The following is a 27,404-nucleotide window of genomic DNA, read 5'->3' as shown; positions in this document are numbered from 1 at the left end:
TTGGCAATCCTGTGTTTCCCTCTCTCCAGGAACTACCATGTGTTCTACTACATGTTGGCTGGAGCCAGTGAGGGTGAGAGGAAGGCCTTCCACCTGCTCAAACCTGAGGAGTACCACTACCTCAACCAGGTGGGCTCTCCACACACACACACACACACACACACACACACACAGGGAATCGTAATGTAGTATGGGTGGATTCGTGTGTGTGTGGGTCCTGTGGCCACATGTAATAGCGAAAGAGCTGCTTAGACTGCAGATGATGATGATGATAATGGTTGCACTTCAGTTGGATGTTTGTCTTGCACTTACATTCATAAATGGAGCACTTCTCAAATCCTCTGGCTATTGATTGCTTTGACCCACATTTCCAGTATGTGTCTGTTCACAGCACCAGTACTGTGTGTGCCCGTGTGCGCGCATGTGTGCGCGTGCGTGCGCGTGTGTGCGCGCGTGTGTGTTTGTGGGTGTGTTTGTGTGTGTGTACACATCTGCCTACTTTGGCAACAGATGCATATACAGATTCACAGGACAGTGGTGAAAATCAGAATCCTTTGTTCCTTGGTTATTTTTGGCATCCCAAAAAAGTAAGTTTTTTTTCCCTCCTTTTCCCCCAAAACACCCCTAATCCCCACGACAACAAACCCAGCTCCGTCTGTTACTATGCGCCGCTGTTTCCATGGCGACAGCATGAGTCGAGAGTTAATCTCGATTCCTGGCGCGTGCAGAGGAGCTGGCAGTCTCGTTTCTGTTTGTGTGTGCGTGTGACGATGGCTTGTGTGTTCATGGTGTGTAAAGTAGTCTGTGTTTTTGTATCTCTCTGTCGCTCATTCTCTCCCGCTCTCTTCCTGTCTTTCTCTCTCTTTATGACTGTATACGTGTCTGTGATACAAAGGAGCAAGGGCATTCTCCAAACAGATTGCTGCTGTCTTTTATCCTTTCTAGTAAAGAATAAAAGTGTATCTGCGATGTGTGTGTCCGTGTGTAGATGCATGCAATGCATATGTGCATGCATTTGCTTGTGTCTGTCTGTTTGTCTGTGTAGCCCTAGCCCCAGTGAACACTCCAGACCCTATCTGGGAGCAGGGTATGAATTCCTCCCATAGTTGAACAGTTCTGTCACTCTCACTTCCTTCCTGTGTCCATGTGTCTCTCCACAGAGATAGAGTCTGTATCACTCTCTGTTCTCTCCCTCTCTCTCGCTCGAAACATTCTTGGAAAGACTGAGATCTTTCTTTCTCCGCAATTCAAACCAGTTGTGTCATTCATTTTTCAGATTAGGTCATTGCTAAGTGGATTGAATTATCACAGCTTTGGGGATTTGTGGTGTCTCTGTGTGTGTGTGTGTGTGTGTGTGTGTGTGTGTGTGTTTAGAACAGTTTAGTGAATTTCCCCTTGTGTATTAACAGTATGCGTCATCTCCTAGTCAGTTGAGTGAGTGTGTTTGAGTGTGTGTGTGTGTGTGTACGTACCTCTTTCTAATCCCCTCTACCTTACTTCCAGATGACAAAGAAATCCCCCAGACTCCACTGGGAGAATTACTATGAGAGCGAGCTGGTCAGTATTGTGTGTGTGTTTAGTTGTGTATACCTCTTTGCGTGTGTGTGTGTGTCTGTGTACATGTGAGGTTCATTTGGTGCTGGGTTGGGCCTCGGCTCTTGTCACGTCTTCACACGTGAGAACACACTGTTTATTTTTGGAGTGTGTGTGTGTGTTGATATCATTCAGTGTTTTGTTGTCTCACTGCCATTGTCTGCACAGCCTTCACTTCTAGTGGTCTATGTAGTGGTCATTGTGATGTCTTGTATCTGGGATACTGCTTCAAATTCAGCACACTCTCCCCCCCTCTGTCTCTCTGAGTGTCTGTTTACATCGCATGTCTCAGGGGTGAGTCTATGACCTCCCTGCCCTTTCGTCTGCAATCCCTGACCCCTGAGCCAGAGGAGATGATGTCAGAGTCTCTGTCGCACTGTGCCTCTCAACACTTCCTGACAGCTGGCTGTACTCTTTCCCTCTCTTTTCCACTCACTCACACGCTCTGAAACATAAACAAACACAAGGAGCGTCTGACACGATCACAATGACCAAACATGTTTGCTGTTTTTATTTGGGGTGTGGTATGTTCCTGGCTTGGTGGCTGTGGGTTTATTTCAGTGTCTCGGGGTGTCTTTGGGTTCACTTTGGTCGATTGCTTGGGTGTGAGAAGCATGCTGTCGTGGTACACGTTTTGAATGATGAGCACTTTCTCACATAACACTGATGGCCTGTCAAAAGGCATTTACCGCTCAAGTCTGTGATAGGACTAGGTAAGGAGCCAATTCTAACTTGAAATATAGAAGTGTCTCTTGAAATTTCTCGCACTGATATCAATGTATGATTTAAGAGAACATTTGAGATACGCGCACAGACAGTATCTCAAGTCAGAATTTGGCCCTAAGTGGGAACATCACTAAAAGCAATATGCCATATGTATCGAATTTTATCCCAAACATTTTCACCATGTACATTTTAGGGTTAACTCAATGACAAGGCTTGCTAAGTAAGCAGTAGAATATGTGCTGAGTAAGATCAAAATAATAAAATGCCTTTCTCTCAGTTTGAGAAGGTAAAAGAACAGAATGGAGCTTTCTTCAGTCATTCCCTCAGTGTCCTAAACCGATTGTTTTGATTAGACAAGTACCGAAGTTAAGGGTTTGGTGTAGGCCCAGAGATTCCAAGTTGAACTGTCCGACAATGATCTCTCTTTGTTTTCTCAACTTCCTTTGACATATCACATTGCGCCGTTTGGCATTTGAAACAAACCCAGCAATTTGGAAATTCTCTTCTTACCCAAGTGCATGTGAAGCCTTAAATCTCATGTTGGATTAAGTGCACATTTTCACCTCAGAAATTGCCCGTTACCCACATTACAGTATGTACCCTGGAAACTGTAAAGAAATCCAAACAGTAGGGAATAATGTTAAATGGTTTTAGAAGCTGATCCTGTGTGTGTATGCCCTCTGCCCCATCATTAGAACTGAAAGGAAGGCCCCTCTCTATTTGCCTTGCCAGTGGCCACCAGGCTCCGAGCATGGAAGGAAAACCTTCTGTGTGTTTTGGCTTGACCACCTCCCTTAGAACAACAACCGAACACTCCTATGCCACAAGGTTATTGTATAAAGCAGGGTTATACAATTCCTGACCTGGAGGGCCAAAGTAGTTCTGGTTTTTGTTTTTTTTATTGATTGATTTCATGGTCTCCCAGGTCTAAATCAGTCCCTGATTAGAAGGAGAGAATGAACCAGAGCTCAAGGACCGGAGTTGACTATCCCTGATATGAAAATGTTTGTTAGTGATTCAGTAAAGAGCATAATATATGAACTAGAAAACCATATGGTAGGGTGGTTGTGTCAGAAGTAGTGTTAGAGTGTGTACGATATGCCTAATAGTGAGTGTGTGTGTAGTATTCTACAGTATATGTGTATATTGTATGGTCAAGTGTGTTGATAGAGGTACTTGTTACTTCAGCAGGACTGCTTCACTGTGGAAGGGGAGGACCTGAAGCACGACTTTGAGCGGCTACAGTTGGCTATGGAGATGGTGGGGTTCCTGCCTGCCACACGCAAACAGTAAGTATATTGCATGCACGCACGCACGCACGCACACACACACACACACACACACACACACACACACCATGCAAGTCTTTCTCCCTTTCTCTCTCCATCTTTTCCACACCATCATTTCTAAAGCAGTTGTCTAGGTTTATCCTCATCTTAACTCATATTTGACTCCCTCCCTCTCTCCCTTCCTGTCTGGTAGGATCTTCTCCCTTCTGTCTGCTATCCTCCACCTGGGCAACATCCGCTACAAGAAGAAGACCTATAGAGACGACTCCATAGACATCTGTAACCCAGAGGTGCTGCCCACCGTCTCGGAGCTGCTCGAGGTATACCTCCTTGTCAATTGGTCATTCATTCACTCGTTGACTTGACCCGTCGATTCTGATATCTGTGGTTCTTCTCAGCAGAGTGCTTTATGATGTCATTGTTTTTCCTTCACATTGAGCCCATCGAGGTAATGGGAGTGCCTTCTGCTGTGTTCAAGCACATCTTCTATTGACAGGCAAGCCTGAGAGCTACTTCAGGTCCCCAAAAGCCACCGAACAATGCTACGCTACAACAGTTATTAGGTCAAGGACTGTTCTCAGGTCTGCTATGGTATGGTTGATCTGCAATATTATGACCTATCAATAGAGGCTTAGAACTCTAATTTTATCTACCCATGACTGAGGCGAGAGGATCTTAATAATTTTTTTCTAAATATGTGTATTCAATTTCTTCAGCTCAGGTTTACAGACAGACACCAAGAGATTTGAATACTGTACATATGGACATACATTCTTGACATGTTAAACTGTTTGGCCTATGCACAAGCAATGTTGAGTTGTCAACTAACGTGAATTCAGTGTGAAATCTACAAAAAATTTCACCATGTAATTGGATTTAGGTTAAAAGTTGGGTGAAAAAAAGACTAATCCCTTACTTTGATCCAATCAGTTTTCCACGTTGATTCAATGTCATCACATTTAATTATTTTGTTGAAATGATGTGGAAACAACGTTGATTCAACCAGTTTTTGCCCAGTGGGATAAGACATGTTCAACATTGAGATGTCTTTTGAAAACTGGATGATGCGGTGACTAGAGCTCATGACTGCCAGAGTATTGTGCAATACACACATGTGCACACCCTGCCAGAGTATTGTGCAATACACACACGTGCACACCCTGCCAGAGTATTGTGCAATACACACATGTGCACACCCTGCCAGAGTATTGTGCAATACACACACGTGCGCACACTGCCAGAGTATTGTGCAATACACACACGTGCGCACACTGCCAGAGTATTGTGCAATACACACACGCACTGCCAGAGTATTGCAATACACACACGTGCGCACACTGCCAGAGTATTGTGCAATACACACACGTGCACACCCTGCCAGAGTATTGTGCAATACACACACGTGCACACCCTGCCAGAGTATTGTGCAATACACACACGTGCACACACACACACACACACACAATCAATTGTGGCATGGCATCCATAATTTGTCACTGAATTCTTTTCAAATGTTTGCGTAGACTGCAAATAGTTTTAATGGTTTTGATCGCCACAGGCTAGCGAAGAGGCCAATGCAAGGGTAATAGTCCAAAGCAATCAAATCAAATCAAATTTTATTTGCCACATGCGCCGAATACAACAGGTGTAGACCTTACAGTGAAATGCTTACTTACAAGCCCTTAACCAACAATGCAGTTTTAAGAAAGAATACCCCCCCAAAAAAATATTAATAATAATAATAAACAAATAAAAACTTTTTTAAAAACACTAAAAACTGAAAAGCAAAATACAATATAAAATAATAGTAACAAATAATTAAAGAGCAGCAGTAAAATAACAATAGTGAGGCTATTAACAGGGGGTAGCGGTACCGATTCAATGTGTGGGGGCACCGGTTAGTCCAGGTAATTGGGGTAATATGTACATGTAGGTAGAGTTATTAAAGTGACTAGACATAGATAATAAACAGAGAGTAGCAGCAGCGTAAAAGTCCAATATTTCCGTAGTACTGCATTCTCTAATCACCTTGAATGTTAATTAAATCTATGAGATACACACCACTCTTAACGAATCACATCTTGCGCCTGACAATTTGTTGGAGTATTGCCTCCCAAAAGCTGACATTGTTGAAATGGTTGTTTGAGCAGAGCTGGCTGAACTCGCACTGTAAATACATGGTGGCCTGGTCTCATATGAAACTGCCAAAGCCCCGTCAGCATCAACACGTACGTGCGCGCGCACACACACACACACACACACACACACACACACACACACACACACACACACACACACACTAAGCTGGACATATACTGTAGGACTAACATGATTAGACAATGGCCGTGTTCCATTTGAGGAACTCAAGTAGGAGACATAACGGGAAGAAAAAGATTGGTAGACTCGTGAACTAGATAGAACAGGAGGTCCATAGAATATCCATGTATAATTATATTCAAAAATGGTTCATGTGCTGAGAAGTGTCTCCTTATCTTTGGGGTCCGGATCACATTCTCCTTACAGTCTTCTTGTACCCTTTTCACACTACTGAACTGAGCCAAATCAGCCCATGTGAAGCTGTACCGCAACCAGCCTGTATACACCAGTTGCTGGATCCATGCTGAAAAGGAAAATATCTGAGCCAGTACACAGTACGGTTTCAATCAGCTCGATAGTGTGAAAAGGGCATTGGATTTGGATATATTGTAGTCCCAGTTCTCTGACTCACGCTTTCACTGCAGTGCTAATGAACCCACACAAGTGCCTTGTGGGATTGGGCTTGCATTAGACATGCCCACCTCCTTAACCACAGCTCCTACACTCTGTCTCCCTCCTACAGTAGAACCACAATGCATCATCACTCTCCACTGTTGTTCCACAGCTATGGCCTCTGACTGCTAATGCTGGCAGCCAACTGAGCATTTCTTCTGAGCATGTACCTCAGAATGTAGCCTGTCATTGTCACAGGTGATATATCTAATTGTGCTGTGCTTTAAATACCAGAAGATAACTCAATCAATTCAGTCATTAGCTGTTATAGGAGGGGATCAAGGTATCTTTCTACACTACTTAAGCACACTGACTGACATAAAGCCTACATAACCATGACATAACCATGACATAACCGCTAGCTGAAGTCAACTTACTGTAGAAACTCTGACCGACGCCTACTCAACGTCGACACATGCTGTTCTCATTTCACTCTAACCCGGACACAAACCACAAGCATTAGCAGTCTATCCTGTTGAGTCACTGAAAAAACAATTATCAAAGTGTGTTGGAAAGCCTGACAACTGTGCCACAGGGTATTATGCAGAAAGGGGAACCAGTTGGGTGTTTTAAGGAAGAGAGTCGTTTTGTGCCGCGGGTACCATGTGACTTATGTGGACGAGAGATGAGGCACATGCTCACCACATGTTCAGGGTCGGAGAGAGTAGAAGCACCATCGAAGGGAAATACTGGGGTTTCTCGATGCTCTGGTACAGTAGTCACAGTGTCACGTTATTCAAACAAGGCAGGGTTTGCTGAATTAACGGGATAGTTGACCCAAGTTATTGGATACTATGCAATTAATTTATACAGCGGGAGTGTCAGCCAGCAACTAAAGATTTGGGTTTGCTTACTTAGCTAGGGATAAGCTTTAGCACTAGTATCCACTGCAAAACAGTGATAGCTGGGAGTGATAGCTGTTGGCGCTTTTCTAAAAGCATGCCTAAATCACCTCAAAACCACTAACATAAGCAGCAAATATCTAGAACATAAACATGTATCATGTCATACCATGGGTGAACTATCGGTCACCAATTCACCATCTTTGCGTTTACTATACTATGGTGTCACGTGAGCAGCACTTTCCACAGGGAAAGCTAATTGGCTGTAGTGTAGACTGATGCATGAATGGGAATATGACTGGCTCGTACTTCCTGTTTCTTGAGGGGGCGGAAGAGGAAGTGGAGCCGGGTCAGATGGTAGAGTTGACAGACTGGTTCCTCTGGGCGGACCTCAGGGTCCCAGTAGGGCTAGGTGGAGCTAGGACAGTGTTAAGTGATGCAACTGTGACAATAACACAGTTCCTGGGTCAGTTTGGGCTCTGCTTCAGGGTGCATCTCCCATTAGCTTGATTGAGAAATGTATTAATAAACAGTAACAGCACAGAATATTTTTTTAATGTATTAAAAACCTTGCTAGAGAATGGAATCTAAGTGCTGTTACCAGGCGACAGTCATGCAGCACAGACCAATCAGTGAGCAGTAGAATTAGCTCTGCACCCAGTGGGGGATTATCAAGAAGTATGAAATTAAGTCTGATTAGTGCCCCCCACAAATGCTGCTGTTTACATCAAAGACCATTATAAAGGAAACAACTGAAAAAAATATAGCCATGATGGTGTTTAAGATCAACACTGCTGCCGCTACACACACACACACACACACACACACACACACACACACACACACACACACACACACACACACACAGGGTACCCTCTGCCGCGTCCTCAGCAGCAGCTGTCAGCCGCACTCCCATAATCCCAGTGGATGGATGAGTGGTCAGATGTGTGTGCAGTGACATCTGCCTCTCTCAGCATGGCCCTGGCTGCTGTCAATGGGCTGTCGTGCTTGGGCCGAGGCTAGAGTGTGTGTGTGTGTGTGTGTGTGTGTGTGTGTGTCCTGCTCTACACAATAAGCTAATCTCAGCTAACCATGTCAATGTCACTTAGCCAATACTCAACCCCCCCTTTCTAACTGCTATCTGTTGTTATCTAGAAATGTATGTACGCAACTAATAGCTATGCACTCTATTCGGAGTGACTGTCTGTCTCTAGTTCCTGACTGACCTTGTACTTGTCTTTGTCCACAGGTGAAGGAGGAGATGCTGTTCGAGGCTCTGACCACGAGGAAGACTGTCACGGTGGGAGAGCGGCTGATAGTGCCGTACAAACTGGCAGAGGTGAGCGCGAGATTTCCTGCTCTGTTTACGATAACAACCATAATAACACAACTGCACCAGACCACACAGGCGGCTTTGAACCCTATCCGACCCCAAAGTGACAACAACAACAGCCGCAGAACTTCAGAACTCTCCTAGCTATTGCATCTTGTATAAAGTTTTGGGACTTGGTTTATAGAGTTGTGTTTATGAATTGTTGACAGACTAATTTCTTCAGGACACTACTTGTTTGCTTGGATTTGCTTTCCTTCCGCCGAAACTCAAAAGGCTTTTGTAGTCCACGGGGGGAGGGCGTACAGTACATTCCACAAGGCCTCAAGAAAGCAGAGCGGAGTCTCTTTGTTTGGCAGCAGAGTGCGTCAGTGGTCAGGGATTATAAGGGGCCGTCTCAGGAGGGTTTGTTGTGGTGGCGCTTGTGGGTCTCTTCCTCTATGACTTTCTGTTTCCTGTGAGGTTTACTATGTGGCGTTAACCCCCTCAGCGCCAAAAAGCATAATTGTATGCCAAATCTCACAGAGAGCCTATTTGAAATGACCTTAATACAAAAACCTGGGTTGAGTTCATTGATTGGGGCATGTGACGGAAAAAGTTTTAAAGTTTTGCAACAGAAAACGGAAATGTGCATTTCATATTGGACCAAGTAGTCCCTCCCGGTTTCACCCCCTTCTGGTTACACATTAGCGACTAGCTACACAATAGCTGCATCCATCCCCCCAGTGGTATCTGCCTAGGAATGTTCAACCTCCGCTTGAATATACAGCCGAAGCCGGACCAGAAACCAAATCCTGTCTCCCTCAGCCTCTCCATAGACAGTCGTAATAGAGGCTCAGACAATGGGCTTTAAAAAACGTTATCCTATAGGAAGACTGTGGCTACGATATATACTCAATACTTAATGTTACTGTAGCTCTGTTGTTCTGCTAATGCTATGGAAGTCCCCCATCTGCCACAACTTAATGTGGAGAGAGAGAGAGGTCTTTGAGGAGGTGGAGAGTTAAGAGAAATAAAACGAGGGGCCCTCCACTGCATGGAAATCCCCATCCGTCACAGCCTAATATGAGCCTTTTAGAGAAAGGAGAGAGGGGGAGAGATGCAATTCACAGTGTCAGAAGGAAATCTGCACAGAACAGCAGTAAGCATGTTCTCTACACTACAGTACATCAGTAGGATAAGGCTGTGGTTGTTGTTTGCCCGGCAGCTGTGGAGAAAGAGCTTAGTGACTGCAGAGGCTGTAGCAGTTCCCCTGGTCACTGAGATCTCATCTCTGCCCCCAGAGGAGAAACTAGGCATATACCATCTTTCTCTCTCTTTTTCTGTTTCTCTCCCTTTCCCCCTTTCTCTCTCTTTCTCTCTCTGTGTGTTTCTCTCTTTCTCTCTGTCCCCCTTACTCGCGCTCCTCTCTCTCTCTTTCTCTATCTCTCTCTCGACTAGAACTGCATTCCAATAGGTTCTGTACAACCTTTCCCTCCTAACCTCAGATAGGTGAGAGAGTGTTTATTGATTGTTTGGGTCCAGTAGTAAGGCTTCTCTCTGTTCCCAACTAAGGGGTTAACACACATTTCTGAGGAACGGCCTGACTGGTTGGATACCTGTCAGTTTCCTTCTCTCATGACTTAATTGCCATTTTATTCTAGTGGCAATTATATATTACCAAGCATTAACCTAGTTATTTCATGAGAGAGGTCATATAAAAGGAAGCCTACCTTAGCTAAGGCTTGCTGCATGCTAGCTAATGAGAGAGGAAGAGTGTGTGTGTGTTTTAATTAACCACGGCTCTGCTGTGCATTCATGTGCTTTAGATTAAATGGTGCCACTCTATATCAAAGCTATTTAAATGTATTTGCAGCTTACACACAGCATAAACACACACACACACACACACACACACACACACACACACACACACAGTCTTATTTTATTAACCTTGTGGTGACACACAATTGATTCCTCATTCAAAATCCTATTTTCCCTAACCTTAATCCTAAACCTAAACCTAACCTTTAACCCCTAACCCTAACTCTAACCCTAAACCCCCAATAAATAAATAGCCTTTTTCCTTGCGGGGACAGGCAAAATGTCTCCAGTTGGTTGAATCTTTGTTCGTTTACTATTCTTGTGGGGACTTCTGGTCTAGCGAGTAATAGCGAGTAATTTGCGTTGCGGGATCATGCAGGGTGTTGTTTTACACCTCCTGTGGCTCACGGACCGTGTTTGTAAGCCATTAGCGAGAAAGAGCAAGGCCCCCTCTGGTCGTCTCCTCGGCAAAGGCTTCTAATTACCAAACACCAGCCAAGACCTTGTTATAGGGTCGACCCCATAACAGTTTACTAAACTCTCTCTGATAACTTCCCTCTAATTATTTTGTCAGCCTCTTGGGTGGCCCTCTCATAAAAACTTTGTTTTTAGGTAGTTTCTTTTCTCCATCCAATTCCATTTCCTAACATTTCTAGCACTGTAGTTCCATTGTGGTAAATAATGGAATCTGGTTGTGACTTGTGACGTTTACTGACAATGGATGTTCGTTCACGCGACACATCATCGTGTTTGAAAATCCCTGGTGGACGTTTGAGCAGTTTTGATTGGGAGCGTGTTTTGAAAGTGTTGCATAATGCATGGGAACTTACATAACCTTTGGGAGCAGGAAACAGCGAAGCGCTTACCTCTAAAAATAATGCCTAGATCAATAATGCATTAGGGAAAAAGAGGAGGCTTTTTAAAACACATATTTTTGCTTGGTCACGATTTTCTACTCCCCCGGACCTAGTTGAAACGGTTTAGACATGTACAGCAAATGCATTGTACATTAGGGGTGCGTTCAGGGACACACAACATTACAGTCTGTTTAATAGAAATGTCTTGTATATCACATATTTTTACTTCCTCATGAATTTGTGCTCCCCTGGACCTAGTTGAATCGGTTTAAACACACCTACTGCCTGCTAACACTCTACTGTACCTTAGGGTTGTGTTCAGGGGCACGCAAGGTTACCGAAGGTTCATATACAGTACAAATGTGTAGTATGTAAGCCTAACAGACATCATTCTCTGTCATGTAGAGTATGTTGGACGTGCCTCCAGTTACAGCACAGACCTCTGTCTGACCAACCACAGCTAACCAGAGAAACTCCAATCCCCTTCCATAACACTCCTACTGCCAAAGGCGGATGGTCATAATGTCCAAGTCCTCATTCCAACTCCAATTATAATAGCTTAGCTTAGGGCTGTTACGGTGACCGTATTACCGCCACAACGGCAGTCACGAGTCATGACTGCAGTCAGATTCCACGTGACCATTGAGTCATGGTAACTAGGCTTCTCCAAAACTGTGCTCTGATGTACATTAGTAGCCTACCAAACTTGCTTACGACCAGTCGCTAATCGCCTGGTACTTGGCCCTCTACTCTGACATTAATGCAAATGTATCGAAAATCAAACACTTCATGAGAGCCCTGTCATTCAGAGTTTGAGCAGAATAGATCACCTGTTGCGCAGCGAGAGCCAGTTCCTCATACCTGGGTGATGCATGGAATGAAATAAGTGTTGCGCAACATTTCTTTAGGCTATGCAATTGAGTGAGAAAACAGAGTTTTGATGGCCTCTATTAAAAAGAGGAGGATCCCATCAGCTTTCTCTAGGCTAGGCCTACTATGTTTATTTCTTAACTTTGGTATTATTAAGCACATTGCTTCGCTTTACAATCGGAGTATAGCCTACCTGGCTGGCATGAAAATGAACCGCGGGAAAAGCATCCTCCATTCGCTATTCAAGTGCATATGGATGACGGCTTTGTTTTCCCCTGCCCCTGTTCCGACAGGTGCATGATAATGGCCCATTTTTAAATCAAAACTGATTTCACACATATTTTTTTGTATATGTAAAGACAAGAATAGTCTGATGTCACTGTTCCTTTTTATGGATCGATGACGTAAAGCTGTAGTGTTGTAGCACAGCAGGGCTTGGAGTGTAGAAAAACCAGAGGAACTTGTTAGCTGGCATGCTAACAAACGTTACACTATTGTTGGCTAGCTAACATTGTTGGCATTAGAGGAACGTAGCTGGCATGCTAACATGTTACCAAAGATAGTACAGTATGAAGATTCCTAGAAACTGCTTATCCAATAAAAATCCCTGATCACGCTTGTAGGTGATGTTGGCTAGCTAAGCTCATGCGCAGAAACACGTCATGGGGTCTCACGGTCTTCTCGCGCTGAACTGCGTATGTGCAGGCCGTCAAATCAAATTCACTCCTGTGATATAAAGTTGTTTTTGAGTAAAATGAAAGCATGTCTGTTTTTCACTTTTATGAGTTTGGAGTAATAACACGTTCAGCTAATCTACATCGTGCCTTTAGATTTCATTCACTTCTCTCATTGACTTCCCAAACCCCGGTCTGGTCTGTAGTCTGCTTTGCGAAGCGTTACTGGAAGTATCGCGATGTTGGGCCTCTGTGGTTAGAAACTGATGTTGGCTAACATTGTTAGCATCTCCTATTCATTCTCCACTAGCAAGACACGGTTCCATGTAGCCTACCACTGTCTACCCTAGCCGAGGTATACAGTAGGTGCCGGTTTAGAGAAAGTTAGGCTCAGACGGTTTCTTTACAGATATCCACACATTATACAATCCGGATGGACGTACAAGGAGTTACGGATTATAGATATGCCTTCAGTAACAGGATTTTCAGAAACAAGGAACCCCCTAAGGCTCCGCATTGTAGCCTTCTAGGGCGTACATGCACGAATGCACGGCGTCCAATATAGGGTTACACATTCCCCAACGTCTCAGCACCACTTCTTGTGTCCTCCTTAAAGAACAGATCAGGTCAGAATGCTGATGATAGTCCATCTGTTCATTAGCATCTCTGAAGTACGTATTTCAACGTTTGACAGTGGCCAAGTGCAAAGGTAGAAACGCTAAGTGTACACCTTGGTTTTGCTTTGCTAAGCTGGTGCAGTGCAGGGAGCAGGTGTTGGCTGGGCTCCCAGCAGGTGGGAGAGAGAGTGGTATTACAATGGATCAGCATCCCTGAGTCAATGATACTGCAGATGGACAGACCGACATATATCTGGATTGAGAGACATGTACTGTAAACAGACAGACATACCGGTGGCTAGCTAGATATAGAGAGATGGAGATGCATACTTATACTGACAGATGGGTAAATGGATATATGGTAATGGAAAGACAAATACAGTAGAGACACACACAGACACACACACAGAGACACCCAGACAGACACCCACCCACCCACCCAGACAGACACCCACCCACCTAGACAGACACCCACCCACCCAGACAGACACCCACCCACCCAGACAGACACCCACCCACCCAGACAGACACCCACCCACCCAGACAGACACCCACCCACCCACCCAGACAGACACCCACCCACCCACCCAGACAGACACCCACCCACCCACCCAGACAGACACCCACCCACCCAGACAGACCACCCAGACAACACCCACCCACCCCCCACCCACCCAGACAGACACCCACACACCCAGACAGACACCCACACACCCAGACAGACACCCACACACCCAGACAGACACCCACACACCCAGACAGACACCTACACACACACACAGACAAACACCCAGAGACGCACACAGATAGACTGACACACACACACAGAGACAGACACACACACAGAGACAGACACACACACAGAGACAGACACACACACAGAGACAGAGACAGACACACAGACACACACACAGAGACAGAGACAGACACACAGACACACACACACACTCAGACAGACACACACACTCAGACAGACACACACACACTCAGACTCAGACAGACACACACACACTCAGACTCAGACAGACACACACACACACTCAGACAGACACACACTCAGACAGACACACACACTCAGACAGACACACACACACTCAGACAGACACAGACATACATACACACAGACACAGACATACACACAGACATAGACACAGACATACATACTGACACACAGACAGACCGACATACAGACACACAGACAGACCGACATACAGACATGTACATGGAAATACAAATATATTAGACTAGAGAGATAGATAAGATAAACAGATCAGGAGAAAGATGGATACGGTACAGTAGTTTTGTTTTGTAATGCTGCAGTTATAGCCTTTGTGTGGGTTTGCCCGTGCATGTCTGATTAACCTTGTGCAGTATTACATCTCTGTAAGACCACATACTGTGCAGGAAGATTAGTGAGCACTTTAAGAAGGGGGAAACATCTGGGACAATAACATACTTAAAAAATATGTTACAGATGCTCACACACACACATTTCTATTTCTGTCTAGTGGATTAATTTGGTGTGCTGTGAACAGTACGGCAGATTATTTTGTGGAAATGTTTGCCATTGTTGCTTGTACCTAATCTACATTATGTAAGGCTTTGAACAACATGTCCTTATATATATTTAGCTCAAGATCAAGAGGGAAGGATATTGTATGTGTGTGTGTATCTGTGTGTGTGTGAAGGGGAGGGGGGGGGGTTGACAGGAGGATAAACCCATGGTCCAGATTAAATGCATATACAGTGTGGATAGCACTGTGATTGGAGCAGACTGTAAAATGTGTCATGATTGTCTCTCTGTGTGTGTAGGCTGGCACCGTGCGGGACTCCATGGCCAAATCCCTGTACAGCGCCCTGTTTGACTGGATCGTCTTCAGGACCAACCATGCTCTGCTCAACAACAAAGACCTGGAGGATAGTGCCAAGGTAAGATTTGGACCTACACACACACAGCACGCATGAAGTCATTCATGTAAGCACCGACACAAGCAAACATTTACTCACACGCGCACGTTCCCTCACACACGCGCACGTTCCCTCACACACGCGCACGTTTCCTCCCACACGCGCACGTTCCCTCCCACACGCGCACGTTCCCTCACACACACACACACACACACACGTTCCCTCCCACACGCTCACGTTCCCTCCCACACACACACACACGTTCCCTCACACATGCACACATATCCTCACACGCACACATTCTTCACACTCATGCAAGCTCTGGCACACGGGGGGGCACCCTGGCACCGTGGCAGCTGACTGGCTTTGCCCAGTGGGCATGCAAAGGATTAGATCACAGATCACATTTGCGTACACATGTGTGCCCAGAACATTGAGGCAGATGGCATGATGGCCTCTTCTGCTTGTTTTAGTGGTGTTCAACAGACGTGTGTGTTTGTGTGTGTGTGTGTGTGTGTGTGTGAGCAGATGAGGGTAGATTTAGACTGCTGTGGTTTAGGGCAATGTTAGAGGCACTGTTGTCCCTTAGCCCACTCCTATCCCACAGTGCTGTCTAATGTGCTCAGACAGACCGCTAGACTCTTCAGACATAAGATATGGGAGCAGAGTTGAACATCCATCTATCACTCACAATTTGTCAGTCCCTCTTTATTGGGTCTTAAAAATTGTGAATGAACCTCTTCTCATAAGGCCTGCATAGAGATATCATGATGGCATAGACAGTGACATACGGTGCATCGTTATTCCATTATGTTAGGGTTATGTAGGTTTTGATGGAAGGTTCATCGAGCTCATTGTATTTTTTTCTAAATGTAGTTATGTATTAAAATGTTAAATATTTGATAAATGCCAAATTAAACACATCTAACTGAACTCTCTCTTTCACTTCAGATTCTTTCAATTGGAGTGCTGGACATCTTTGGCTTTGAAGACTATGAGAACAACAGCTTTGAGCAGTTCTGCATCAACTTTGCCAACGAGAGGCTCCAACACTACTTTAACCAGCACATCTTTAAGCTAGAACAAGTAAGGTCTCTTTCAGTGTGTGCGTGTGCGCGCAATGTGTGTGTGTGTGTGTGTGAGTCGGTGCTTATGGACCACACTTCAGGTCAACAACAGAATTGGGCGTGTTCAGCCACACTCCCAACTGGCGTAGAAGTTTTAACTGTTGTTTGAACTACAGTGTTGTGTGGACAATAAAGTGTCCTATTCAATCCAATGCTCCATGCTGTGACTGTAGAAATAGAAGGAAGCTGCGAGTCCACCCATCATGGAATGTTGACTCGAATGTGAATGTCCATTCTAGTAATTCTATTTCTATGGTTGTGACAGCGGTGGCTGGTATGCCTGTTTACTAGTTCCACAATAGCTATTGTGAGGCGTGTTGTAATTTCCTCTGTGTAGTACCCTCACCTTAGTCTTATTCGCTGGGCACACAATAGCACACACCCAGCCGCTGTGTGTGTTAGTGTCATACTGTGTGTGTGTGAGAGAGAGTCACAGTGTGTGTGTGTGTGTATTTGCGTGTGTCTGAGCTTCAGAGTGGGTGTGTGTTAGTGTCACTGCATTGTGCCTATTCCACATTCCACAAAATTATGTTTTTAGATTATTTCCCCAAAAATGTTTATCGCTTCAGATTGAAACCGTAGATGAGAACCGCATTGAATGAATAGTGTTGTGAAAAAGGGCTATTTCCTCATTGTCGGAAGGCATGCAGTAAATGCATGGTTTACGAGGTCAGGAATTTACGCACACAGAGGTTTCCAGGCGGGGTGTTTTGATTTGGTTTTGATGAGGATGTTTTGGGCCTCTTGGCTACTGACTCGAGTAACGCCGCCCGTCTCCGCTCTGTCTGTGTTTACCACTCATAATGACCTGGAGATAGGCTCATTCTATTCTTGTTTTGTCTGGATGGTGTTAATTGTTTTGGTTTTGTCTCATTTAGCCTAGCCCTAGTGCCTGGCTTATGATGACTTTTGAGTGTGGCAATGGTTCTTATGCAGACTTTTGACTATGGTAAGTTGCTTATGTGTAGGGCCTTCTCAAATCACTAAATCACAGAAGCTAGACATTAAAACGGAATTCAACAATATTCAAAAATGTATTGACCTTGGTAGGAAATCAACTAAATCGATTGAACTTATTAGAAAATGTATAAATTTTATCATAAGACAGTTTATCATAAGACATGAACAAAATGTGTCAGTGATTCATATTCCCTGCAACTTTCTGAAAAGGCAATGGCCCTGTCTGTGATGCACGTGTATATCTACCCTTTGTGTAGCCGTTAGCGATGATGCTAATGATAACCTTCTTCTTGTCGAGATGGAAAGGCTTTCCCAAAAACCTTCACAATTAAATGTTATTTACGAAGTAAACTATGCCTACCTGGCAGAATGATATCATGATTATTTGCATCAATCCAGTGGCCTTTTGTTTTGCAAGCTCCGTAATCACGTGCACTACATAAACCCAGCTGACTAAAGAATGGTCTCTTGCTGGTGCACAATTGAATTCAAGGGTAACTACACTCAACATTTTATCCTGATGTGGTTTAAGCGTTGTTGTGGACTTAGAACATCCAATAAAAACATGTAATTGTTTTTCTCTGTACCAGGAAGTGTAGTTCATCCATCCTTGCATTAATTCTATGATGCATGTTTTTATTTATTTATTCTTTATTTAACCAGTGCCCGTATCCACAAAACATAGGATCTAGGATCTGTCCATATAATATTATTAATTATGATCTAAAAGTCTAAACTGATCCTAGATCAGAACTCCTACTCTGAGACGCTTTGTGGATACAGGCCCTGGTCACATTGGGATAGGAATCTCTTTTTCAAGGTAGCCCTGAGTCCTTTAGGTGCCGGTTGTCATTGCTATGACCTGTCATTTGCGTCACAAACTGTGTCAGTACTGTTACTTACCACTCCATGACTCACCACCTGCGCTAGTACACGTACCTACTAACACACTGCCATTACAGTGAAATAGCAGGGCAGAAATACACACACACACACACACACACACACACAGCTGCTAAGTGGTTGCGCTAAAGCAGGACCTCTAGATTCACTCTTCTGTCAATACATTTTGTCTGTAATTGTGTTTTGAGTGTTGTTGTTTTCATATCTAATCAGGTCTTTGCCTAAGTGTAGAATAATGTATGTGTGGTTGAATCTCTGCTCTGTTTCAACCATCGCTGCACTGCACGTCCTCAGTGTACTTTGATTAGCATTGAGTAAATGAGGTGCGTGTGTGTGTGAGATCGCCTGGATGACCTAGGCTGTGTGAAGAGCTGTCATTATGAGGCTGATGAGGCTGAGACACTTGAGTTTGCATTAACACAGTAATACACTTGATGAACCTCTGCTCTGCCCCCACCTCCATGTATGGCTCTCCTTCCTTCCCCCTCTTACTCTTTCCTCTTTCCTTCTCTCTCTCTATCTCTCTTTACATTTTTCCTTCTCTCGCTCTTTCTCACTTTCCTTCCTTCCTCTCTCTCTCTCTCTCTCTCTCTCTCTCTCTCTCTCTCTCTCTCTCTCTCTCTCTCTCTCTCTCTCTCTCTCTCTCTCTCTCTCTCTCTCTCTCTCTCTCTCTCTCTCTCTCTCTCTCTGTGTCATGATTAGAGACTGATGAGCAACACTTCAGTTGTCATTAACACAATGACATACCCTGCACCCTCGTTCTGCAGTCAACACATCTCTGATACACATGCATACAACTGCAGTGGATGTGGTATGCACTGCATGTTAGGTAGCCTACTCTGTAAACCACTGTAGCACTGTCATTCTCATGATAACCTCCTAAAACTGATGTCAGATGTACGCTGTGATCAGACAGACATGATGTCACGATGGCTGTCACCGCTCGTCTCCCTCTCTCCGGTCCCCGATTGGCTGTGGCAGGTCGGCGGGTGGGCCCAGCGCTTCTAGCTGGAAAAAAGAGCAGTGTTTTTAAACGTGTGGGCTAATGTCCCTTCACTCTCAATGAAGATCACATATAACCACCGGCTGGCATTGACTATGTAATCTGTTTCTGTCACCTCCACCCTCTACTCTGTGGGCTGGGAACACAACACACTGAGAGTTTTTAGCTCAGCTTAGGGCCTTCACAGCAACCTTTGAAATGCACTAATTGCTCTTTTATCATAAAATAGAACATTTGATATGAAGTGAAATAATACAAATGATTGCCTGAGCAAATACAGCTTGTCAATTGCACAGTGTTGAGTAATATTAGTTCAGGTGTGAAACAAATGTGTCATTTGTCATGGAAAACATTGTTGTGTAAGGCCCTGTCAAACATTTTCTGGCCTATCCAGACAAAGAATCGACGGAGCCCAGCCTGGGAGACGACATATCAAATCAAAGTTTATTAGTTGCATACACAGATTTGCAGATGTTATCACAGGTGCACCGAAATACTTGTGTTTCTAGCGCCAACAGTGCAGTAATACCTAGCAATACAAACAAAAACAATACACACATAATCCATATGAAAGGGGACAGTTTAGCGATTTCATCAATCGTGGTTTCATCTCGCTGTGATATTTTCAGCCGGATTTAGAGCTCTCATTGTGAAAAATTACGAAATAACTTCGTAGAATTGAACCACGACCACTTTCTCTTGGTCACAGAGGGACGAAATCCCTTCATCCGTAAAGGCGAAGTTGTAACGAGTCTGCAAACATTCTAATGGGGTCTCTGCGTCGATCAGAGGAGGCTTGGCAGAAGAAGAAAAAAAGCTCTATCACTAAATGTGATCATATTTGTTTTACAGTTATATGAAAGGTTAAATCTTATAATAAGTCATTTATAATAAGTCATTTACCTCAGCAATGTATAACTATCTTTATCAGAAAGCTGAGTTCCAGACCTTTCTAGAACTATGCAGCATTACTAGTTATTGTTTATGGCCATCTCATGAAAATAATTACTTTTGGGTATGTCTATTATAAAACATTTCCCATAACGTTCTGACACGATCGGGACCTGTTCCTTGTGATGGTCAACTAGAAACTGCCTCTTAAGCATTTACCCCAAAAACATCACCCCTAATGTCGCTTTAAGGGGGTTCAAGTTTATTATGCTTTAATAAATTCACCTACAAGTTTGGCCCTGCATAGTTATTGTTTTTTCATATGGGAGTTTATTTTACAATCGAAACTGTGGAGGTTAAGTTGAGTACCAGGCCCTGTGGAAGGGTTGCCAGATTCTGACTGATTTGTGTTTGTGAATAGTACAGTGTGGTCGTGGCACCTCCCTCCCTCTGACATTTGAATGAAGGAAAATACTACACGCCTCTACTCCCCCTCCATTGCTCTGGGTCGAAGTTGCACTTCAACACAGATCTAGGATCAGCCTACAATCTCCAAATCCTAATCTGATTAGATCTTGATGAAATGCAAAAATGACCTCAGATTACTGTGTAGTGTCAACTTAATCCACTCCCCCTTGCTTGCGCTCAATCTAGGATCAGCTATCCAGTTTACCCTCCCCAAATCCTAACTTGTTAGGGTGATGTTCAAAACTGACCTTGAATCAGTGTCTAGGGGCAAATGCATCCTAGTCCTCTTCCCCCACACTGGGCCGTCTCACCTCTCCAACCAATCAGTTACTCTTATCAGCAGCGAGTATTTGAGTGTTTACATTTGAACAGTGGCCAAAGCAAATAGGACCGCACCAAATACTATTATCCATGGGGGCCCGACTCCAATGTTTACACCACCATGCCAATTGCTCCTTAATTTTCGCTCCATCTGTATGAAAATGATTTACAGACGAATCCGAGCTCAAAAACACTTGACCACAGCCTCTATGCAAACAGTGTATCACATTTACGCACCCTCCTGAGATATAGACTTCTCACCAACTTCAAGAAAACATCTGTGCTCTGGTATCTTTGTCTGAAATCAGAGGGCGATTCAATTCCGCCTTTCTATGAATAATTGTGTAAATAGAATGTCAGTTGATTCATAATACATCACACACCCACTTAGGTCTGTAAACTTTGTGAAATGTAAAATGGCCATAATTTTGAAAGGATTTAATTAGCTTTACCAGTACCGCCTTATTCCAGCCCCGTAGCTGCTTATTCTGGTCAGTGAGTTCAGCTTACCACTTGAGTACGTCATCACTATATGAGTCATGTGGACCCATCTTAAGTCCCAATCCTCTGTCTCCTTCAGACCTCTCTGCTCTACAGTATTTGTACAGAGAAAGTCAACTACCCTCACTAACACTGATAGCCTGATCCCAGATCTATTTATGCTATGTTGCCTCTTTCCAACTCCTATTGGCAAGACTGCACAAACAGATCTGGGATCAGGCTATACAGAGATGCACTATGACTGACAATGCTGTATCTATACTGTAGCTGCTTTAAAGGTTTAATATCACCATAACCTGCTCCCAACTCCCTCTATAGACCCAGTGTTCCTCCCTACACTTCAATAAACCACCCTTTCATTTTATAGTAACGAGAGAGAGCATGCTTCTGTCCCCTATGGCCCGGCCTGTTAACACTGGGGCAGCCTGCCAAGCACAATACAGCATAGGATGCAGAGAGAGCAGTGAAAGAGAGGAGATAGTGAGAGAGAGAGCAGTAAGAGAGAGAGGGAGAGCAGAGCGACAGAGAGCGAGTGACCGAGAGGGGGAGAGAGAAAGAGAGACGGAGCACAGGAAGAGAGCGCGAACTGCAGTAATAGATGATACGGCCATAACCCCTGAAAAGCTCTGTTGCACATAAAACGTATGTTCCCCTCTGTAATACAGGAAGGTTTAGGCCTGGATTGCTGTGCCCTGTGTTTAGTGCAGATTTGTCATGTCCCATGTTGGAATTTCATTGAAAATTCTAAAAAAATAAAAGTTTATTTTGAACTTTAGTCTTTTGTGATAGATAAACACAGGAGCACTATCATAATGAGTCGGTATAGTAATGCTTCATGATGTGAGTAAGTTGTATGTACAATTTATTAGGTATAGTTTGCCTCTCTAACTGCCACTTGGGCTGAGGAATAGAACGGCATATTTCCCCAAAACGCAAACGAATGACTAATTTGACCTTTTATGGTTCCTTTTTTCCTTTTCCACAACTTCTTTCTCACTAACTACCGCATGTTAAAAATGCTTTTCTTATTATACTAGCGTTTAGACTGTAGAGAGAGGAAGGGTAGGCATGTCAAGTCGAACACATGAAAGCATGTTCCTGCTTCAGCTGGCCACACCGCAAGCCCTGCTAGCTGCGGAGATGGGTGTCCCGGCTAGTTCCACTTCCTGGTCCTCTGTTGTTGTGTGACGGTGTCTGACCCAAAGACACACACACACTAACTCCCACAGGGCTTCTGGGTCATACTCCAGTAGTCAGAGAGCTCGAGGGGCTTAGAACACCAGCTAACATACGTGACCCGCACCACTACACCCTGTTTATGTCCCCCAACTCCATTGGGTACCAGGTGTCATAAGCTTGTGGTTTTCCAGACTTTCTCGTGACGTTACACTTTTTTGGGGGTGGAAACTGTTCACACGTGGACACACTGGAGACCTTTGTTGTATAGTTCAAGTCTGGTCTGTTTCAATGTGGCTTATGCTTTCTGTGTCCAGTATGAAGGAAGTTAATCCTTAAGTCTATTGACGCACCCATGCGTCAATCTCAGTAACGTAATAAAAAAATCCACATCAAAATCCGTCAGTTTAAGCTAGAGATATTAGTTACTATGGCGGCCTTCCGCATCTGCGGTGGAAGGTGGCCGAGCTGCAGCGGTGTTTGTCGGACCATGAGACATCCCGAAAATCGGTCTTCTCATTAAAATGTCTGTAGAGTCTGAACGGTTTGGCCTACAAACTATTATGGCCCCCACAAGTGTCACGGGACTCGTCTGAAGGTAACCCATACAAACTAATGGAAGTATGGAGGTAGTTTTGTGCCAACAAAATAAGGGATTAAATATGTGTCCAAAAAAAACTAAAATATTTCCTGAGCTTTCTTAACTCCTAGATATAGGACAGACACTTCAAGACCTTATTCCTTATGATTTATTTTTTGACTATCTTTTTTGCCATTTATGAATGTGTTATTCAATGCGTTTCTATGTGCTAGTAGTAAAGGCCAAATTCAATATTTTATCTTTTTATCTTTTTTTTATACCTAAAGTGTTCCTAAAATAAAAAAATCTAATAGCTAAATGATCCATGGTATGACCATCTTAAAACAATTCCATATGTTAGCTTAGCATATACCTTTCAGTCGTTGCGCTTTCGCTAGTTAGCAATTGCGGTAGCGCTGGTTAGCAACTTCCTTTAAACTGCACGCAGAGACTTAAAAATGGTATCCACAAGTTTATCTGACTCTGGGGAAGTAGATAAATGGCAAATCCCCGAAGTACCCCTTTAACGTTATCAGCATGTCCTATAACAAGTGTGATGAATATACTGTTCAATCATGTTGTTTCTCTGCAGAATTCCCCAGACTTTTGACTTGACATTCACATGAATTAAATAAACTTTATTGATTCCCAAAGGGGAAATTTGATGTATTGGATGATTTGGGAACAACTTTTACCGCCGGCACTGTTTCTGACACCACATCACTGTTGTTTTCCCCCCTCAGGATGAGTACAGGGCAGAGGGCATCAGCTGGCACAACATCGACTACATCGACAACACAGGCTGCATCAACCTTATCAGCAAGAAGCCGACTGCGTTGCTCCATCTGCTGGATGAAGAGTGCAAGTACGTGAGCTGTCATGTCAAAGCCTTTCTCTTTTCTCCATCCTTTTTTGTACACCTCTGTCCTAGTTAAAGCAATACCTCAGGGCACATTCCTGCAATGTCACATTAAGATGTGTACTTTCTTAGCCAAAACCTAAATCTGCAGTAAAAAGGGTTTGTTCTTGAATGTCCTCAGGCGCCATAGAACATAGTAGTTGGGAAGGATTAAGCAGGGCTCAGAAGATGGTGCTGCTTATATACAGTCAGGTCCACAATTATTGTCACCTTGATAATGACCAAAAAATACTGGAAAATGTGATTATTATATACTAATACAATTGCTCAGAGAAAGAGATTTTGTTTAACAAGTAATAAAAAAGATAGGGGTCAAAATGATTGGCACCCCTGTTTTCAGTTTTCCAGAACCCCCCCCTGTGAGAATAATGACACTAAGCCTTTTTCTAAAATGTTTTATGAGATTGGATAAACACATTGGGAGGGATCTTAGACCATTCCTCCTTACAGAATCTTTCCAGATCCTTGATATCCTTTGTCTGCTCTTATGGACAGCCCACTTCTATTCAAACCACATATTTTCAATGGGGTTCATGTCCAGAGACTGAGATGGCCTTTGCAAAATGTTGATTTTGTTTTGATGTGTGCTTGGGATTATGGTCTTGCTCGAAGATCTACTTGTGGCCAAGTGTCAGCCTCCTGGCAGAGGCAACCAGGTTGTTGGCTAAAATGTCCTGGTACTTGGTAAAGTTCATGATGCTGTTGACCTTAACAAGGGCGCCCCAGGACCAGCGGAAGCAAAATAGCCCCGTAACATCCAAGAACCACCACCATATTTTACCGTAGGTATGAGGTGCTTTTCTGCATATGCCTCAGTTTTTTGACAAAACATGCGGTTTGAATTGAATAGTGAACTCCATAGGCGCAGACGAAGGATATCTGGAAAGATTCTATATGGAGGAATGGCTTAAGATCCCTCCCAAAGTGTTCTCCAATCTCATAAAACATTTGAGAAAATAGGCTGTGTCATTATCCTTGCAAGGGGAGGGTGCTGGAGTATTGAAATCAAATCCAATTTTATTTGTCACATGCACCGAATGCAACGGGTTGTAGACTTTACTGTGGAATGCTAGCTTACGAGCCCTTCCCAATGATGCAGAGTTAACAGAAATAAGACATATAAAAATTTAAAATAGTAAATAAATGATGCCTTTTTACCCTCATCTTTTTTTGTATTACTTGTTGAACAAAATCTATTTTTCTGAGCAAATGTATTAGTATAAAATAATATCATTAAAAAAAAAGAATCATTCAATATAGCTCAGTGTTGGTATTATTTATTTTATACAGTCTTTTTTGCTCATCTTTATCAAGGGTGCCAATCATTTTTAATCTGACTGTATGTCAAACTTCTTTAGAACAAAGCCAATATAAAACCAAGTTGGTTACATTGCTGGACTTTCACTCATTTATAGTGACCTTAGAGTCACCCTCCTTAGTCACCCCTTGAAAAAGAGACTCTGGGTCTCGATGGGCTTTTCCTGGTTAAATAAAGATTTTAAAAAATAAAATAAAAAATAATAAAGATTACAGACAAGATGTGGAATACAACAGACTCTCTTCATTACTAGTGAAATGCTTGATTGATTACGACGTTAGCCAGGCTAACTTAAGCACATCAAAATTATACTCATTCATACGTTTGCCTTTTTGGGGCACATGTACACTTTCGCTCACCCTTTTTAAAAGCCTCTCACACAGGCCACTTCACAATACCATCTCAATCCCACATACATTGAAGCCTCGCACACAAAAACACACAGGACCACCATGACTGTATTAGCCATGCTAAGCTAGCTAACCTAGCCTAACCTAGCTATTAGCGCTGCTAGCCACTTAGCTCTGAACACTGATCTGGATGTAATAAGAAGTGGATGGATGAGTGTGGATGGACTGCTTTCCCAGAGCCACAACGTCAAAATGGGATCTTTTTCCCCTCTTAAAGGCCTCCCTCCCGGGCCTCTCACGTGATTTATTTCATCACATGGAGGAACGCGATGCTTATCATTATGATTTCATCATTTATAGTTAGCTTTAGCTAGCTTGCGGTCTCTATCAGACTCTCTCTTAAGGATAGCATTTGTTTCCAGGGGCCCTACTACAGGTTACTCCATTTATAACGGGCCATTGAGGCGTTCTCTGACCCCAAGGGGAACTAGGATGTGTCATAGCCTCCGAGGCTTGTTTTAGTGAGTGGTGTGTAGTTTGCTTTAATAAGGAAGCACGCTACTTTGTACAGAGCGGAGGAGTCCCATAGCGTGCTTTAGCTAATGGCCGAAAGTTTGCGGCAATGTGTATGAGAAAAAAAGCTGATACCAATTTACCCCGGTATACCTTAGGATTATGTTTGGTCTACATTCCCCTACATATTTTATTGGATATTGAAGCTAAAACTGTTTATTTGGCTTTGAGTTCAAATGTTTCATATGAGGCGACAGAACAGAATGTCACCTTTTATTTGAGGGTATTTTCATACATAGCTGTTTTACTGTTTAGAAATGAAAGCACTTTATGTGCTGTATCTAGTCCCCCCATTTGAAGATGTCAAGTATTTGGAAAGATCACACACAAAGGTCATAACCCCAAGACATTCTACCTTCTCAGCATTACCAATAACAGGGGAGGTTACACTTTTGACTACTTTAATACACATATAAGTGAATTTGTCCAAATACTTACAACACCTTCAAATGGAGGGACTCTGTGATACATTTGAGCCAGATCCTGCCGGAACAGGATCTGGCACCTCTCCGTTTTGGACTGTTGCTCTAGAACCTATTTGGCCGGATCCGATACCTCTTGTGGCATCAAAAATAATTGTCACTTTTTGAATAAAAGCGATCAAAGTTCATTCTAGTTGCCTCTTTGTGAATTCTCCTGCACACCCCAAAAAATGTCATGTGAAAAAGTAGATTTTCAGCCCGGGCCTGATATTCTAAGAGTTAATTTGGGTTTGGTCCGGGTTTATGGTTCGCGCAACATTGTAACCTATGTTTGAGACCAACGCATGGTCGTGGCTGTGTGAGATGCGCGCCTGTATCTCTAACAGAACTAGAATGAGATTCACTTTATATGATCTATCTCCCTCTCTCTGCTCTGATAGACATGAGCCTGCAACTCAATCTCTCCAGCGTTACACTTCATCATTTATTTCCTTTTAGAATCATAGGGTTCTGGGGGAGCACAGCACCCCTAATAAATTGAAATACATTTTCCAAAGTTATAGAATTACTGCTGGCTGTTCAGAAATTAATGAAATAATTCAGAATAGCCTACT

General features: G+C 43.5%; 1 protein-coding gene across 6 annotated transcripts in view; it reads left to right on the top strand.

Moving 5' to 3' along the window:
- Window positions 1–27,404, top strand: part of myo9ab (myosin IXAb) — a 214,860-nt gene that overhangs the window by 135,407 nt on the left and 52,049 nt on the right. For all 6 annotated transcript variants that reach the window (XM_045227171.1, XM_045227170.1, XM_045227172.1 and 3 more), the window contains exons 5-12: window positions 30–129; window positions 1,504–1,557; window positions 3,508–3,608; window positions 3,802–3,928; window positions 8,469–8,558; window positions 15,183–15,299; window positions 16,230–16,364; window positions 23,952–24,073. In XM_045227171.1, coding sequence (XP_045083106.1) covers window positions 30–129; window positions 1,504–1,557; window positions 3,508–3,608; window positions 3,802–3,928; window positions 8,469–8,558; window positions 15,183–15,299; window positions 16,230–16,364; window positions 23,952–24,073 — 846 coding nt within the window. The remainder of the gene's footprint in view (window positions 1–29; window positions 130–1,503; window positions 1,558–3,507; window positions 3,609–3,801; window positions 3,929–8,468; window positions 8,559–15,182; window positions 15,300–16,229; window positions 16,365–23,951; window positions 24,074–27,404) is intronic.

This window comes from Coregonus clupeaformis, chromosome 19 (assembly GCF_020615455.1).
Source record: "Coregonus clupeaformis isolate EN_2021a chromosome 19, ASM2061545v1, whole genome shotgun sequence".
NCBI classification, from domain to species: Eukaryota; Metazoa; Chordata; class Actinopteri; order Salmoniformes; family Salmonidae; genus Coregonus; species Coregonus clupeaformis.
This window is presented reverse-complemented; position numbering and strand designations above follow the sequence as displayed.